The following is a 19,033-nucleotide window of genomic DNA, read 5'->3' on the forward strand; positions in this document are numbered from 1 at the left end:
GAGTACACTAAGTATGTCACAATTCTCTACAAGTGGATTCATTTATGATATGCTCATTGAGTGGCTACAATGGAGTATTCATTCTACAAGTAGCTGAGGAGAGAAAGAATAGGGCATCATCACCCACTTGAAGAACTACAAATTAGAGGGAAAAAAGTACATAATAGGTTTTTATATTGTATGGAAACAACTGCCCATTTGACTAATTTTTTCACTGAAAGAAGTCATCAGACCTTATTGTGTAGAAATAATACATTAACAAGATTTATGAAACAGTGACAAGACCAGGAGTATGTAATATCAGGTTGTATGTCTGCCATAAAATAGTAAAATGATTGTTGATCAACAGGAATCTGATCTGAGCCTCCACATTCCCATCTCTAAAATGGGGGCTGTATAGTGTTGTTATAGGTAACTAGCATATTGAAGTCACAGAATTTGTAAGGAACTTGTTTTTTAAAATAGTTGGAAAGGAAATATAATTTCAGTATTTATGTTTTATAAAAATATGAAATATATAAATATGTCAACTTACAGAAACATAGCTGGCATTAATGTAATCCGATCCTGGAATACTAGCATCAGCTACCAGCTTCACTCTGTTGTTATTATCTAAGAAGAAAATATAAAAAATCAATACTAATTGACTTTCTAAATTACCACTACCTTTTTACTATGAAAGTAATGTAAGAGTTCATGAAGCTAGGGACACACGACTGTAATCTCATCTACTCTGTAGTCTGAAGTAGGGAGATCACATGTTCTGGGCCAGACTGGGCAATTTTTATTTTGGTAGGGAGGATTGAACCCAGGGGTGCTCTACCACTGAACTCCATTCCCAGCCCTTTATACTTTTTTATCTTGAGACAGGGTCTCCCTAAGTCGCTTAGGGTCTTGCTAAATTGCCGAGGCTGGCTTTGAACTTTCAACACTCCTTCTTCAGTTTACAGAGCTGGTGGGGTTACAGGTATGTGCCACCACATCCAGCCAGCCTGGGCAATTTAATAAGATCCCATCACAAAAAAAAAAGAAAAGAAAAGAAAGACAAAAGAAAAAGAAAAGAAAGAAAGAAAAGAATAAAGAGTTCATAATATAATATTATAAATTTACAAATAAGTATAAAATTACAGTATGTTCCTCTTAGTCCATATTTCTACTATGCAGAGATAATGACTATTGATATGTTCTTGTATATATTTTCAAAATTTTCTGTACATACTCTCAGGAAATTAACTACAAATGGTGTGATATGCACCCTGTCCCACAGATTACTTTTCCCATTTACCTAATCTTTCCATATAAGCATAAATATACCTAGCTCATTATTTAAAAAGACATATTGTATTTCTTTGTTTGAATCTCATGCATTTATTTAATTCTTTATGGTGGATTAAATTGATCTCACTTGTTATTATAAAATGCTGAAAAACATAATTGAACTTTTTCATATATGTTGGATTAGTTTGTAGAAAACATTACCAGGAGTAAAATTCTCAAATCACATATGTGCCTCTCAAATTTTGAAAGATACTGCCAAGTTCTTCTAGACTTTTATTAATTCATATTTGAACAAGTGTTTAGGAAATTCTGTTACAAAATATTCAACATTTTCATTTATATTCTTTTGATAGATACATAGTGATATTTCATGGTATTTATTTAATTTCCTTAAATATGATCAAAATTGAGCTTTTTTGCTTATGCTTATTGGTTATTTCAAATGCCTTTTCTATTCCCTGTCTTTTAATATATTCTCATCTTTTAACTTAAAAAATATTTAATGCTAGCTATACGCATAAAATACTTTTGTTATAAGTATTAAATTTTTCTTCTTAGAGGAAGACCAGTAGAGTAGAGGAAAGGGAACAGATGAGGGAGGAGGAGAGGGAAAGCAGAAATTCTGGGGATTGAAATAGAGCAAATTCTATTCCATTCATGTATGTTATGTCAAAACAAACCCTGTTGTTATGTATGACTACCAAGCACTAATAAAAACATAAAAATTTTTCTTCTTTATAATTTGTGTTTGGCTCTATCTTGCCATAGATAAAATTTATACTATTATATAATCAACTTTCTCCCTTTTAAATTATAGCTTATGGATTATGTATTGTTCATAAAGTTGTTTGAAATAACAAATATTCTTATTTATACAAAATTTCTGCAGTTTCTCCTGATATCTTAATAATTTTTTTCTGGTTTACTTTTAAATATTTCAATCTTTCATCTATTGGGATTTTTTTTAAAGGAATGTGATAGAGATACACACACATGCATATGTATGTCTTTTATTGTTTTTTGTTATTTGGCACAATATACAGTCTAAATTTTTTAACATTCTATCCTTTACCTGATTCAAAACACCATTTCCATTGTACATTAGATTTCTCTATGTATTTTGTCTATTTTCATTGTACATTAGATTTCTCTATGTATTTTAGACCATTTACTCCTTCCCATTAATTTATTTGTCTCTAATACAAAATTTCTAATTATCATTCTTCAGAATATTTTAAGATCTTATAAAATTAGATACCCATTAATTTTTTCATGTGTCAGAAATTATTTTTTCCTGATAATTTTTATCAAGTGATATAATTGAAATTATCATAATGATAATTTTAACTAAATGTGGACATGACATAAAATATCTATTATTCATGGAAGAAAAATGGGTAAAGGAGATTGGGTCTGAATTCTAGATGATCTACCTATCATACATACATCATTGAGTGAACTACTTAGCTTCTCTGATCCTTAGTTATCTCAAGTCTAACACAACTCTATTTACTTCATATAATCCCCTTGAGGAAAATTTATGTGAAAGTTAATAGGGAGTGCTCAATACATGTTCTCAGAACTTGAGTATATACACTATATGTTAAGATAATTTAGCCATATTATCAGAAATTATCATTACATATCCAATGTGATTAAGTTGACTGATAGGGAATTTAGACAAATTTCTGCAAAGGATTCATGTTTCCATGACATTGAATTCTGCATGATCTAAATATTTGAATGACACTGCAGCTAGTCCTGTAATTCAGGAAGGGACGCCATCGTGTTTCTATTCACTCGATATGCCTGTTTATAACTAGCTGAGTCAACAACAAGCTAAACTTTTCCTCTCAGTGTTGGAATATTAAGGTCATAGTGTCCTGTCAAACAGAGTTGGAAATCTCTTCTCCAAGTGTGTGATGCTAATTTGGGTGTCTTAAAGCCCTGTAAGCTAATATCTTCTAAAATGCACTGTGATATTTGAAATTCTACTTCCTAAGTTACTCAGAGGAAATAAAGAATTTCACTTAGCTGCCTCAAGCTAAAATTCATTCTATTGAAATATGTTCCTTCCCTGCAAGGAAGGATGTGTCTTCAGCTTTATGGGGGGGGGGGGTGTCTCTGTAAGCACCATGCTGCCTGTGTGTGTGTGTGTGTTTGTGTGTGTGTGTGTGTGTGTGTGTGTGTGTGAGAGAGAGAGAGAGAGAGAGAGAGAGAGAGAGAGAGAGAATGAGAGAGGGAGGGAGAGAGGGAGAAAAGAGAGAAACTGGAGTCTCTCACCTATAGAGATGGCTATGACTTTGTAGCTTGGTTATCTCGGGACTGCAGAAGCTAAGGGCCTGTGACAATCTTTCTCCCAGAAAGTTTGCAGATTTTTAATGATCTATTGTTAACCTTCTTATGAACTAATGTTGAGTGCTTCCTGGGTTTCAGTACTGAGCAAAGTGATTTACATATCATTTCAATTAATCCTTACAGTAACTTTTTCATGTAGAGACCACTGAACAATATGCTCATAACCACTAAGGTGTTTAGAACATAGAGAGGATTGCACCTCAGGGAGTCTGATTATTTTTTGTCTTAGCCTCAGATGTGGAGAGTTGGGGTGTTCATATTCCTTAGTCCATTTTATGGTTTCAAGGTTGTTGTTTAGTTCCACCAACCACTTTCATTCCCTTACCATCTTTTAAGTAAGAAGCTGGAACTGACTTTTCTTATGGTTAAAATGGGATTCTACATAATAACACACTGATATCTTAGTAATAGAAGATTGAAAACTCACATTTTACAAATATCTTTATAAGATCTTGAGTTTTACATGTTTTAAATTAGACAGTTCTTGGAAATAGGTAAGATATTTGAATTACTTATTACATGTGTTGATATAAATTAAGTCCTTCATATACAACAAATACAAATAGAAATAAATACTAATTATTCCACTATGAGGTAGGTTAGTTAGGTGGGTAGAGGGGAAGGACAATGAAGGACTGACATTAGGCCTATGCACCAAGAAGAATCTAGGAGTCATAAAAGTGAAACAGTGGGGAACCTTATCTAAACAGGAAGGCACTGGGAAATGAGGTCTAGAATGCCTAACCTTCCCCAGGCTGCACAGAACTATAACCCCTTGAGGAATTATTACCTAAAATCCTGGGCCCTAACTAAAATTATCAGAAAAGTGGGGTGTGGTACACCAAGACCCCCTGCTTCAGCTAATTATAACCCTTCAAGGGGAATTATGGTTTTCAGATAGGTGCCATCATTATCTCTTGCAAACAACTCTGTCACAACTACCCTGTCAACCAGAATATTCAGGCCCTCACCAAGGAAGTTGCTGGGTACTATTCAAGGAGTAATAAACCAATTTAGGGGAGACAGGGAAATCAAGGCAAAAACAAAGTACATAGTTTCCTTAAAAACTCCAGCCATTGGGCTGGGGCTGTAGCTCAGTGGCAGAGCACTTGCCTAGCATGTTTGAGGCCCTGGGTTTGATCCTCAGCACCACATAAAATAAAGGTATTCTGTCCATCTACAACTACAAAAAAATAAAATAAAATAAAATAAAAACTCCAGCCGTGTGAGTACCTCACAATCCTCTCTTTGAGGGGGTCTATGCAGTCTTTCTGCTGTAAATAACCTTCTGCTTTCATTCTCTATTAAACTTTTGCTATGTTTCACTCGAATTCTTTGTGAAAAGTCACAAGTACCAGCACCCAAGGATTTGTAGTGGTTGCCCTAGCTCAACCGGGCAGGACCCCAGCTCTGTAAAACCACAGTAACTGTCTTTCAATCAGATTAGAATATTTATTTTCATAGAACAACACTGAACAAGTATGAAACAAATAGTCTGGAAGAAATTTAGTGCAGATAAATATTAAAACATGGGATTCCCCTTTAAACATATGATGTATCCAACCCAGGTTAACTCTCTGAAAGGGAGAACAAAAGATGTTGAGAAAGGTCATGATTTTGAAGTTTAGAAATGTATTACTAATTTATTTCCTATAACAAAGTATTATTTGTCATCTTTCTCATTAAGTTATTTATTTATGATTAGTTTTTTGATAGAAAGGATTTTAGGTGGTGAAAGCTATTTGCATTTTCATCTTTGTCTGGTTCTTAGGAATTATTAGATTACTACCTCCTGTATCATGTTTCCCTAGATCTGTTTCCTTCATGTAAAAGTTATCCTCCAGTTTTAGAATATCAGAATTTGGTCTGTTTCTTCATATCCACATCTTTATGTTCTGTGATTATAACCTTCTCTAAGTCCATGAATTTCTAGATAGAAAAGTTCAATTTTTTAGAATAGAAATTTTCCCAATACACTTTGAAAATTCATAAAAATAAAATATATAATATATATGTATATACATATGTACACATATAAACTTTAAAATAAATAATATTTTAAAACTATGTTTTGAAATAATTTTTCAGAGCATCAAGAATATCACTTAATTTTTTAATATAAAATATATTAGATCAGAATTGGGACAGTAGGACCATATCTTAAAAAATAAAATATAAAACATAACTATTAGTAACAGAAGAATTTCACATTTTTCCCTGTATACCACTGCCAGTTCTTAAAACAATAATATTGTTTTTTTCTTATTGATATAAGAACTAAGATGTATTTTGGTAAAGCACATCTCTGCCTCCTTTGTAAAAGCAGTTTTGGTAAACATACATTTACTGTGATGTTTGATCAGTATTTTGTGAGGCATTTTTTATGTCCCATAGGGCTATGCTCTTGAGGGAAACTAATGCACAAAGTGTGAACTTTCTCTTTTCATTTGAGACTGGGTCTGTAGGAAGATGTAAAACATGTTCCTTACTTGGGTTAAATTACAAAGCTAAGAAACCATTAGATCTACAGTTTCTTGCACCTGCAAAAGTGAACATTGTGTGAACAAGCTGAAAACCATATATATTAACTCCAGTAAATGTGAACAAAGCAAAAGGTATAATTTGAAAGTCACTGTTAATGAGATACATTGCTATAATTCACTTAATATGAATAAAACATTTAAGAAATACAAAAAATTAAGGTGGTGAACATTTTAAAACACTTCATAGATATACCAGCAACAATAAGGGTACATACATGGTTTTATATTTGGAAAGCGATTTTTTGCTCTATTCCAAGGGAGATCTGCATCAGTTGAAGAGAGATCCTGAAGAAACTTTGGTAATTCCTGTGAAATAAAGTCATTGCAAAAATTACATTTCTCAGAAGTGCATGAGAAATGCCACAGTAAAATATGATTCTTTAAACCTTTTTAAAATATTTTAATTGAAAACACCTATGTTAAGTGTGGAAACAAGGTCAAATGAATAGTAATAAGTTTACCTAAGCTTTATAAGTTAATGTTAATTAACTGAATGATGTTGATCAGTTAATATTGCCCTCTATTGAGATAATTTCTTTGCACTTTGGGAGGCCCTAAGATGTGGCAACCAGGCTAGTGACTCCTTCCTATGTCACTCATGGTTTTATCAGGTACACACTGGCTTTTCCTTAATATTTTAATGTCAACTTAGTAAGACAAAGGGAGTTCATGATTTATTTTTTGTTTTTCCTCCTTGGGCAGTGTGATTTCATGCCTATTAATTGGTACAACATTGGTCAGTTTGAGAAGATGCCAGAGGTCAATTCCTGTGCACAGTAGGCACTGTTAAATTGATAGTGGAATGCAAAGGTGCTATTAAGAATTATCAGACACAGACAAAGGGTCAAGAAAATCTATTATTGACATTGGGGTTAAAAAATCACAATATTATCTACCTTGTTCTTTGTAATACAAGCATCTTGCAGAAAGCTCCTGCAAAACATATGCATTGTTTTCTTGAGCAGATGATTTACATTTATGAAATTTGTGATTTTCCATTTTAGAACCCTCAGCTTGCCAAATTCCTTAATAAATGTTAAAATGTGAGTTTTTACATTTTTTTCAACATTATTATAAAGTATTTCTTTTAAATCAATGATTCTCCTCTCTCATTTTTCCTTAAAAAGTTGAACTGGACAGTTGTTTGCATGTGGTCCTGTGTCAGAAAAGAGAGTGGAAGCAGCTGGATTCTGATGTGCTGGCACCACAGGTTTCAATTTTTTTTTTTTTCTTTCAGGCATTGAACCCAGGGCCTCAAGCATTCTAGGAAAGCACTGTACCACTAGCTGTACCCCTAGCCTGCTAAATTTTTTTTAATGAAATGAGGAGAACTGGAAGAACTTCCTTGTTTAAAGGCTTTGGGAGCATATAAAGAGGAGGAAAGAAAGGTGTGTTAGAAATTGACTGAAAAGTGGTATTTACATTTTGCAATTACTTCACATTAGAAGTTTCCACTTATAAAGTGACTCTGACCTTAATCACCAATACCCAATTACCAGGCTGTTTGGTAGTGGTCCTGTTCCTATCAGGGCACACCAGGCCTCAGTGATCTTCCCCTGCAGCTCTTTCCCCCACTGCTTGTGTCATCTGTTTCCTGAGATCATAATGAGTCCACTGCTCTGCTGAGCTTTCTTTCCCCCCACTCCCTCTCTCTGGAGTAGTTTCCTCTCTGCCTTCCCATTGTTCTTCTGCTCATTCTACAGTTCATCTTAAAGCCCCCCTTTTTAATGAAGTCTCTAATATTCAGAGGTGATCTTCATTTCTTTTCTTTTTTTTTTTTGTACCGGGGGTTGAACTCAGGACACTTAACCACTGAGCCACATCCCAAGCCCTTTTTGCATTTAATTTAGAGACAGGGTGTCACTGAATTGCTTAGGGCCTCGCTAAGTTGCTGAGGCTGGCTCTGAACTCCCAATCCTCCTGCCTTAGACTCCCAAGCTGCTGGAATTATAGGTACAGGCTACTGTGCCCAGTTGATCTTCATTTCTTTATGCAGACCTTCATCATGACACAATGTGTTTGCAATTTTTTAAATATATGTTTACAGTTCTTGCCATAATATTAGCTTCCTTGTGGTAGGAATTATCATAATAGCTAAAACTTGTACCAGCCACTGTTCATAATATTGCACATATTCAAGCATTTTAGTGGCCAAAATTAAGAGAGGTAGATATTTTACAAAGGCACAGAGTTGAGGCACCCAGTTTAATTTGTCCAAGGTCACTTGAATAGTAAGTGCTGGGTTGATATATATCAACATGTCAAATAAAATATCTGTCATAATAATAGAAGCTTCTAAATATTTAAGGTATAAGTGAATATGACCTGAGTTAAAATCTGTATCAAATATGTATTTGTTTATTACTGTATAATAATTTTGTTTTAAAAAAATAATTAGGATAAAAACAGTTTAAATTTAAACTTTTTTTTTCTTGAAACCATGGTCTCCAAAAAAAAAAGTTAAACTGGAAACTTTCACAATATGTGAATATGTTATTGCTAATAAAACTTTTGATCTACTTAGTCATACATAATGTAATTATGTTCGCTCTATTCTAGCAAAATTGTACTTTTGTTCCTGAGAAAGTGAAAGTTCTCATTGTATAAATGCTAAGAAAAATTTGATGGTTCCATTGATTTTGTTAAGTCCAAACCAATATTACTTAAGAAGCATAACAAAAAGCTGCAGGAAATACCATTAATCTTCTCACACTTTTGTTATTATTCCCTGAGAGACTGAAATATTTTAATCCTAAATTATTTAAGCCAATTATTTGAATCTTTGTTCATAAGTTCACACACTAAAGCACTCATGAAAAAACAAAAAGAAATAGAGATTTTGGTGACAGAAATCTATTTTATTTTTATAATATAAAATAATTATCTAAGATAGGGTAGACACAAGTCTCAAAACAGCTTACAGATTTGATATCAATCTGCATCGTTAAATAATCTCAATTTTATAGATATGAAATGTTAAAAACAATATAATGATTCCCAACTTTTTAAAAAGTTTTAAAGTAATAAGTTCTTAGTTTTATATGTCTCCATAATGATATATCATTTATTCCACAGTTACTTAAAAATAGGCCTTGTAAAACAGGCCATTACTTATTTTATTTTTTAAAATTATGGGATAGTTCTAGAAACAATACTATTTTTGTAGTTTCTGGAAGCATCTAGTTCTGTTCTCATATTCTTCCGAACTGCTAATGTACACTAAGCTTGCAAATAAAAATGGAATAATTTAGTGTCTATATCTAAACCAATTATTTAAATGTAAAACTAAGTTTATCATATGACCTAAAGCTCATATGCAAACAAAAACTACTGAACACATTACTCTGGATTTGCATCTACACCTAGATGAAAGAACAGAGAAGAAAAGGGGCCAGGCTGCCATTGAAGGGGAGGTCTGAAGATGAGCACCTTTTCCTGACACAGTAGGTGAATAATTCTGATCAGGTTGCACCAGAGGCCACCCAGTGTAACATTACTATCCAAACAATCAACCTGGTAATTGGGTATTGATTATCAAGGCCAGAGTCCTTCATGGCCTTGCATGCTTAAAATGGACATGAAATGTGACACACGAAACGACGGGAGGTCTTGCAATGTTGTGACAACTGCTGGTAACATACCGAAAATTCTTCTTGAAACTTTAGGTTGTTGTTTGTGCAAAGCTCTTCAACATGTTGCAGAAAGGATTTCTTGCTTATTGGCCTCCATGTAAAGAAAAGTATAAAATGGAGTCTTGTTAGAATGTATTCTTTCATTTAAGCCTGGTCACTGGCTATACCGTTAACATGAAAAGAACAGGAACATTTCAAAAACCAAATGCAAAACAGACCTCTAAAGTCACTCTGTCATGAAGTTAACTTGCTCTCTTTGAGTTCATTTTCTTTGTATTCACAGTACAAAACTCTTCCAATTTTTTTCAGTGACTTTAAGTGAAGGATTTAACATTTTCATGAATAAGGTTTTTCCAGTAAATGTAAGGGCATAAAGTTATCATTGAATTCTAAAGCACATAATACCTCTTTGTCATACAGAAAACATTTTATACATTACAAGGTTTTAGAAGGTATAAAATATTGCAGTGACCTCATTCTCATAATGACATGGTTTTTAAATCCCAAGGAGTTTAAATATCCCCGTATTACTTCCCAAGCTAAAATACAGACATGCAGACTTCACCCCAGAGAGAGAGAGAGCATTTCTCCAGTTACCATGCAATTAGTCATGCTTTTATGATTTATATCCAGCTTAGAGGTTTTTCCAACAAACATACAAAGAGGGAACCACACATTAAGATTGGGAGTTGATATTCAAAAGAAGAAAAAAGTATTTTGTGAACTTACTTGATAGATTTTCTATAACTAAGTAACCTGCAACAAAGATTGTTTTAAATGCATTGTGAGTTGGAGAGGACAGCTCATTCTGAAAGAATTCTAGATTAAAATCAGAAAATTATAATAAATCAGTAACGTATAATGTATTACATCATAACTAACATGCAATCATTATTTAAATTCGACTTCACTTTTTTGAAATTACATTACTTGGCCTCAAATATGGCCAAATAATATTTTAGCTTCTCTCTCTAGCTAAAAAGGTGTTATTATTATATTCTTAAGCATCTGGGACTGTGAATCAAAATGGGCCACTTCTTATATCTTGCATAGTATTTGGTGGTCTAAAGAAAATTAATGTAGATTTTAAAATATTTTCCTTATCTATACAGAGTTCTGGTCATGGGAAAAGAAATCTGTAAAAATGACATCATTTTGCCCAAATCTTGTTCCATGAGTGTGTTTGGATGAATATACAGCCATAACAAATTACAATCATTTCAGTTACTTTAGATATGTCTACAACAGATCATTGACCAAGTTATTTACATTCTAAAAACACAAATATTTTTAACAGCCAAATAGAATATGTAACACACAAATTAGAGATGAATGCACTGTTAATAAAACATCATGCACAACCAATTAGCACTGCAAAAAAAGCACAAAAGGCACAAATACAATGAACTATAGTGAATAACATATAACCTTTTTCAAAGTTTTACATTTTAAATGATATTGGTAATAATCTTACTGTATTCTTTAAGGGAAAAATATTTATAAAAAGATGTATGTTTTGAAGTAACAGATGAATGAAATAGAAGAATTGGGTTAAAAAACATGGTATAATGAATATTGTGAAAATAGCCACAAAGAGGTGTGTTCAATGAAGAAAATATGAATAAAAAGGAAGCATATTTCATTATAAAACAGGAATTGGTGAGGAATATGGGGATGCTGAAGTAGGTATTATCAAGAAGAATGATACAATTCTCAATGATAGGGGGGTCTCTCCAAACATCCAATAATCAAATATGGCATCAAAATGACAAGCTAGAGCAAAGAATCTTGACAGATAAGCAAAACAGAGCTTCCCACAATTTCCTGGAATGATTCTGAAAGACTTCCTGACTCTAGGTGAATACAAATAAGGCTGACTGGGCTATTTAATCAGAAGTATCCTTAACTTTTGAAAAGGGAAAAGAGTGTTTGAAACTAGAAGCTGCTAGAAGTATCTCTGACAAAGACCAGCAAGAAGAAAAGATGAAAATGAGCTTGAGCCCACACTACCTACATACACCTACTTGGGTACCTGGGGTCGAATGTTCCCATGCTGACATGTTCTTCAAAAAATAGGAAAGCAGGGCAAATTCTAGTTAACTGAGCTTAAGATGTAAATGACTAAGATGCTTCAATGAGCAAGATCCATTTCCCTCATACTGAAAAATATGGAAATTCTTGACTTGGGTGGAGATCACTTTTATAATCATAGAGAACATTATTCTGCTTGTGATTGGTAAAACACACACTATATCTGACTTAGTGACAGGCATCTGCTCCACTTATTTAAAGGACATATTGCCATTCTACAATGAAGAAATTCTCTCTTTCCCAGAAGACCCAGGAATATTTAAGGCTGTACTAGAAAAGCACTTTTACTGGGGTAACGAATCTAAAATAGATGCTAGTTTCTGAGAAGCCAGCAATAAATAAATCTGAAGAATCAGTATACCTTTGTGAAATATCTATGAAACATTAAACATGAATAATCACATCAAAGTATAAATGCACGATAAATAGTGAAAGCATAATCTTATTCATTATTACTCATGTCCTTGCTCTTCTTTCAATAATGACCTTTATTCTTCATTTAGAAATTCTACTTAAATAAAAAAATATATTTTCTAAATCCAATTCTCTTCAGTGAAAAACTCTACAGGAAGTTGCTTTAATTTTACTGTTCTTATTTTATTTTGTTTTTAAAAGCTCTCTTGAATTATTAGAATTTTAAAATACAACTGGCTAGGTGCTGAATTTGGGTAGATATTTGTGATTCCTTGCCTCATTATAAAATATGATGACCTTAGTGTCTTCAAATACCTTCTTTAATAAATACCACTTATGCTATCTCGAGCAAGTTACTCCTCTGTTTCACTTTCCAGATTTGGAGAATGGGGAAAACATGTAAATTATGCTGATAAATGTAAATGGTTTAGAGAAGTCCCTGGCTTCAGTAAGGAATATGTATAAATGAGTTACCATCATTCGCATTATAATTAATATTTCTAGTTTATTTCATATATCTCAAGCAGCTCCTATTCATATAATTCTACAACTGACACTGACATAAAGGCGAGGATGTGGGGAAAAGGTACACTCATATGTTGTTGATGGGACTGCAAATTGGTGAAGACAATATGGAAAGCAATATGGAGATTCCTTGGAAATCTGGGAATGGAACCACCATTTGACCCAGCTGTCCCTCTCCTTGGACTATATCCAAAGGACTTGAAAACAGCACACTACAGGGTCACAGCCACATCAATGTTTATAGCAGCACAATTCACAACAACTAAACTGTGGAGCCAACCTAGATGTCTTTCAGTGGATGAATGGATTTAAAAAATGTGGCATATATACACAATGTAATTTTACTCAGCAATAAAAGATAATAAAATCATGGTATTTGCAGGTAAATGGATGGCATTGGAGAAGATAACTAAGTGAAGTTAGCCAATCCCCAAAAAACAAAAATGCCGAATGTTTTCTCTGATATAAGGAGGCTGACTCATAGTGGGGTAGGGAGGGGGAACATGGGAAGAACAGATGAATTCTAGATAGGGAAGAGGGGAGGGAGGGAAAGGGAGGAGGCAGGGGATTAGCAAGGATGATGGAATGTGATGGACATCATTATCCAAAGTAAAGGTATGAAGACACAAATTGAGTGTCAACCTACTTTATATACAAACAGATATGAAAAATTGTGGTATATATGTGTAATAAGAATTGTAATGCAAAAAAACAAGTACATGTATAAAGACATGAATTGGCATGAACATACTTTATACAAAGATATGAAAAATTGTACTCTATATGTGTAATAAGAATCGTAATACATCTGCTGTTGTATATTTAAAAAATAAAATCAATTTAAAAAAAGGAAGGGATTTTTTGTTATTTTCAAAGGAATATTCTCTTTATTTTACTCAAAAGTGGGTACACTAGATAGTGGTAAATTAAACAGAAAGAGTCCCTATTATGTTCTTCCTAATCAGCGTCTTCCATAAAGAGTGGTCACAAATATATAGACTACAAATCCAAGCTTTCAACTCAGGATACCAAACAAATACCTAATATAATGACACTATAATAATTCAGCTTTTGCATAATCACGTGAAACATTTCTAATCATGCCCACAGTTCTGACATCATTCCTTGCAAACCCTTCACATTCCCTGCTTGTACTCCAGATAATCTCTTGCTCTCCCTTCCTCTCAAGTTGGTACCACTCCAGGTGCTCCCCCTACAATGAAATTCCACTTATTCCTTAGTATCTGATTCAAATATTAATAGCTTGTTGTACAAAAAAGCCAATTATGTTTTCATTCTGTGCAATCAAATTTCTAAGGATTAGTCACCTTCTACTCTGTGCTATGGCTATTTAAGTACAAGCATTAAGGATACATGCATTTAGGTTCATATATACTTGAAGCTGGAGAAGGATTAACATTCAGCTTAATTCATGTCCTTCCTAACCTTCTACATAGTAGAAATGGATCAAATATTGGAAAATATAAAATTGTGGGTGAATTCAGACTAAGATACACAGTAAACAAAATATAAGTGCTCTGGTTATTTTTATGAATTGCAAGAACTTTTTCACTAAACTATTAAGAAACAGAATTCTCATTAGGTTATAATTCAAAGCTTTAAACATGATCATATGATTCATTAATAACTAATATATGAATCATCATATCACCTAACATTTGACATTAATGAGTGCTAGGTGTCTTGTTAGAAAGTTGGATATGTGAACAATAAAATTGCTCTTGCTTATTCAACTGATAAAACAAGAGGTAGGCTGTGTGTTGCCTTTGTTTTCTTTTGTACAACTTGCTTTATCAAAACCCAATGACTTTATGTAATCTGTATTTATATAACATAAGAACATATATTTAACAAATTTATGTTTATATAACAATATATAGTTATATGTATTATAATTTATGTAATAAAAAGTGCTCAGCTCTTTAAATTGGAAAGTAGCCAGTTATATTATTGAAATCTGGACAATTCTCAGATCTATTTCCACTAACTACTGAATATAAATTGATTTTAACCTCCACTATCAGTATAGTATTTTAATAGTAGTTTTTATGTAATTTTCAGTCTATGTTTATATTATAATTATGTGTGAATTAAAATCCTGAAATACCTAGACAGCTCAAATTTGAGAAGGCATTTTGAATAAATTATGCATTTCAAATAAAAATTGACTCCCCAAATTCTTGTCTATAGTGTACACATCATTGCTTTAATAGTTTTAGCTTCATGTTGTATGATCATATTTATCTCTTAGGTACCAGTTGTGTTCTAAGTTTTATCCTTTATATGACGTTTTTACACTTTTGTTTTTAATTTAGACAATTATTAGTTTGACAATGTATAAAGTTAGAAAAAGTGAGACATATATTGAGAAAAATGCTTCACAAAATGTTTACAAAGAATAAACTCTTTGTAGGAAAGACTGCTTAGCTAAGCATAAAAACTCAGAAACTAGTGTGCATAAAAATCAATGATATTTCAAAAGGAATGCTGTTTTCAAATCAAGTGACCTGAGGAGATATTAAAATTCAATTAGAAAAATTTTAAATTTACAGTTTTAAGACTCTGTTGAAAATTGTTAAATTTAAAAATTTTTGGCTGAGACAGTGCTCTGATTCATACATGAGAGTGAAGGTTAAAATCAAATTATATTCAGTTCATTAGTGGAAAAATCAATCTGGGATTCATCCAGATTTCAGTAAGATAACTGACCACTTTTCAATATAAAGGGCTAAACGCTTTTTATTACATCAATCTTAGCTGTCTTAAGTCCTATGCCTTTTTGTTGAAAAGGGCATTATTTCACATCTGAGCTCATTTCTTTAAAGTCTATCAAAAACTTGAATTCCCACTCAGATTACTCTTGATGGATCCAGAGAGGAACCATTTATTTATGTTGGCAGTGGTGATTGAAGACCGTATTGTCACAGACTCAGCTTTCCCTCAAGGTCAATTAGTTGAAATCTATAGGGAATTAAAATATAGTCTTAATAGAGAGCCATAGCTGATAACCTATAGATGAGCAGCTTAAATCAGCATTAGCAGAGGCAGAGAACAAATTGAGAAACTTTGTTTTTTCTATTTAACCAGTTAAGACAGGTTAAAAATGAAAGAACCTCAAATTTATTACCTTCATATAAAACTATGTATATGTTCGCCATAATATGTTCTGGTTATTTAAATAACAACTTTGTGAAGAATCTATGTCTCTGGTAAAATATATTAATTAATATTTCCAAGTTTTATAGAATACTGAATATGAGTCTTTATATATTTCATTGACTAGACTAAAATTTATATCTACTTTCATGATATTCTATTACTTATCCAAAGCAATATTGTAATGTTTTCAGCGGTATCTTCATTTTTTTTCTCTTCTTTCATTTTTTCTAGGCTTTAAAATAGTGTCCTTTAAGATATTTCTTTTCATTCTTATACCAAATTGCCAATAATTTTTCTGGAGTCCACACTATCAATTAAAAATATTATTTTAGGGTCAGCTGGTACTATATAGCTGACTATAAAACTTCATTTGGTAAGTGAAACATATGACCTGAATCAGTGAGTGATATAATATTTTTGGTATTTAATTAGATGAGCAATTAATTAGTAAGTGATATTTAGTACTTTCTTAAAATGCCTCCTTATATCTGTAAGGACAAGCATGTTTTTAAAAAGCAATAGGAACTTGAAGGACAGCTCTTTGTTTTTTTTTTTGTTTTTTTTTTCTTTTTTTTTATTGTTGGTTGTTCAAAACATTACATAGTTCTTGATATATCATCTTTCACACTTTGCTTCAAGTGGGTTATGAACTCCCATTTTTAGCCCATATACAAATTGCAGAATCATATCAATTACACATCCATTGATTTACATATTGCCATACTAGTGACTGTCGTGTTCTGCTACCTTTCCTATCCTCTACTATGCCCCCTCCCCTCCCCTCCCCTCCCCTCTTCTCTCTCTACNTGCCTTTGATTTATGCGTGTTGATTTTATATCCTGCCACTTTGCTGAATTCATTTATTAGCTCTAATAGTTTCTTTGTATACCCTTTTGGGGAAGGACAGCTCTTTGGAAGCAACGTTCCTTCCTTTAACACAGTATTTCCAGTGCCTAGAAAAGTGACTGGCATTCAAGAGGTGCCAGTTGAGATTTCTTTCATTCAAACAAGGTAAAATGGTCTTTAGATAGAGATGGGAATCCAATACTCTTGCTGATATCAACAATTTGAGGTGAGATTCCAGAGTAGCCAAGGTTGAATTTTATTTATTACTAAGTCTCTCCACGTTAGCACATTAGAAAACAAATTCTTGACAGATGTTTTATTTCATTAACCATGTATTCTAAATTAAAACCATGGGTATAATGTAGCTATCTCAAGGGCAATAGGACAGAAGCTGAGAATAGAGAGGAGAGACTGCTGACAGCTGTGTGAAGAGGTGGACAAGGGCTCCAGATGAAGACTTCAATGGAGAGATGACAGAAGGCATCACACAGTCTCAAAGAAGTCTTACAGCCTGAGCTGTTTGCTAGGTAGCAATATCAGCAGGTAAGCAATGACGGCCCTCACATTGGAACTTACAAGCAGCCTCAGAAAACTAGATTTGGAAGATGCTCAAATCTGTTAATACAATGTATGTGGAGGTTCTATAAAGGTTCTGATTAACCAACCCACCCTACTAAGTTCAGCTCTGCCAAGGTAAGAGCTCATTCTGAGCAGCACACTATTTAATCATTCTGGGAAAGGAAAATTTGTAATAAACAGTGAACAGTTTTATAAATTGGAGGTAATTTTCCAAGCTGCTAATGGCATGAAGGGGGGAAAATGGTGAAGAGATTCTATTTTATGATGATGAAGAAAGACATTCAACAGAGTTGCTCAGCCAGACCACTTGTCAGTTTAGAATGCCAAGAGGTCAATTTTGAGTGCTCTTTGGAAATGGATATTTTACATGTGATGTGATCAATTAAATCTTCAGCCCAATAGCATCTTACTTTGACAAATGTTTGAATCCCAACAGACAGAGCCAATGAACAAAATGCATTTTCATAAAACTAATTTAATTCTGTCAATGAAACTTGTTAATTAGTTAATCTGAAGTAAAACAGGGTTACTCCTGATTGCAAAATGCTAAGTGTGTTTAGACTAGAAACAGGCCTGGATTCCTCTGTTTTAATCATACTGAATACTACTCCTGGTCAACCATAGCATCAGGAGTTCTGGCCCCATGCAGACTTATGGCTAATGGAAACTGATTCCTCTTTAGTAGATTTATGATTCTGAAATCAAATATAGTTTCATTTTCTGCCTCAATTCATATCCTTTCCATAAAGAAATTTATTATCTCTGGGGCACTAAATCAGCTTCTGGGGGTACCTCTAATGCTGACAATCTGCTATTTTACTTTCTGATTATGTCAAGAAATTTTTGTGCCAGGATACAAATGGCATTTCTGAGCATCAGAGGAGTTCCTGGAAACAGGGACAGTTGGCTACCCATTGGTTAGGGCAGAAGAAAAATTTCATGTGCCACTCTCTGTGTGAACCAGAAGAGCAGAAGGTAGAGAATAGGAAATGTCAATGTCTTGGTCTTTACAGATTCCAATCTATAGTTGTAGAAATGAGCTCCTGTGAAGTGTAAATCCTGACATCACCCATCAGATGGAGAACTGAGTTCTTATATGATGGTAGTAATATAATGAGAAACCTGCAAAGAAATCTAGGTAAAAACTTAATTTACTATTAAAGCTAACACCACATAAGCAAACACAGCAAATTTTTAAGAAATGCACATTATGAGTCAATGTGCATTTTGATAACATTAATTTTACCATATCAGTAGCATGCAGTCTTACAGAGGAAACATTGTAAGTACAGAGGTACAATTGTTTGGGGTCTTTGGGGAAATAGCATATGAAGCAAAAAAAAAAAAAGAGTTCAATATCATGTATTTTAAAATACAGAGCACACCACCTGACAAGATTAAAATAATCACAGCAGAAGTCTGCATTACCACATAACTTACTGGATGACAAAAATCTCCTTGCGTCTAAAGAAAAATGAAGAGTATCTGGAAGTAAAGAGTCATTATTTATTTAGTATACAAACAGACTACATTATCTTTGATTTGCTACTATAAAAACATGAGCATTAAATACCTTAAACTTCATTC

The 19,033-nt window shown here is 33.1% G+C and overlaps 1 protein-coding gene across 1 annotated transcript in view; it reads right to left on the reverse strand.

The window, feature by feature from the left end:
- The window catches only part of Ptprq (protein tyrosine phosphatase receptor type Q), a 206,246-nt gene that overhangs the window by 13,732 nt on the left and 173,481 nt on the right, over positions 1–19,033 (reverse strand). The window contains exons 36-39 of the mRNA XM_048808230.1: positions 10,541–10,567; positions 9,821–9,902; positions 6,395–6,485; positions 536–612 (exon numbers count right to left, since the gene is read on the reverse strand). Of these exons, the coding sequence (XP_048664187.1) occupies positions 536–612; positions 6,395–6,485; positions 9,821–9,902; positions 10,541–10,567 (277 nt within the window). The remainder of the gene's footprint in view (positions 1–535; positions 613–6,394; positions 6,486–9,820; positions 9,903–10,540; positions 10,568–19,033) is intronic.

The sequence above is a fragment of the Marmota marmota genome, unplaced genomic scaffold (genome assembly GCF_001458135.2).
Source record: "Marmota marmota marmota unplaced genomic scaffold, marMar, whole genome shotgun sequence".
NCBI classification, from domain to species: Eukaryota; Metazoa; Chordata; class Mammalia; order Rodentia; family Sciuridae; genus Marmota; species Marmota marmota.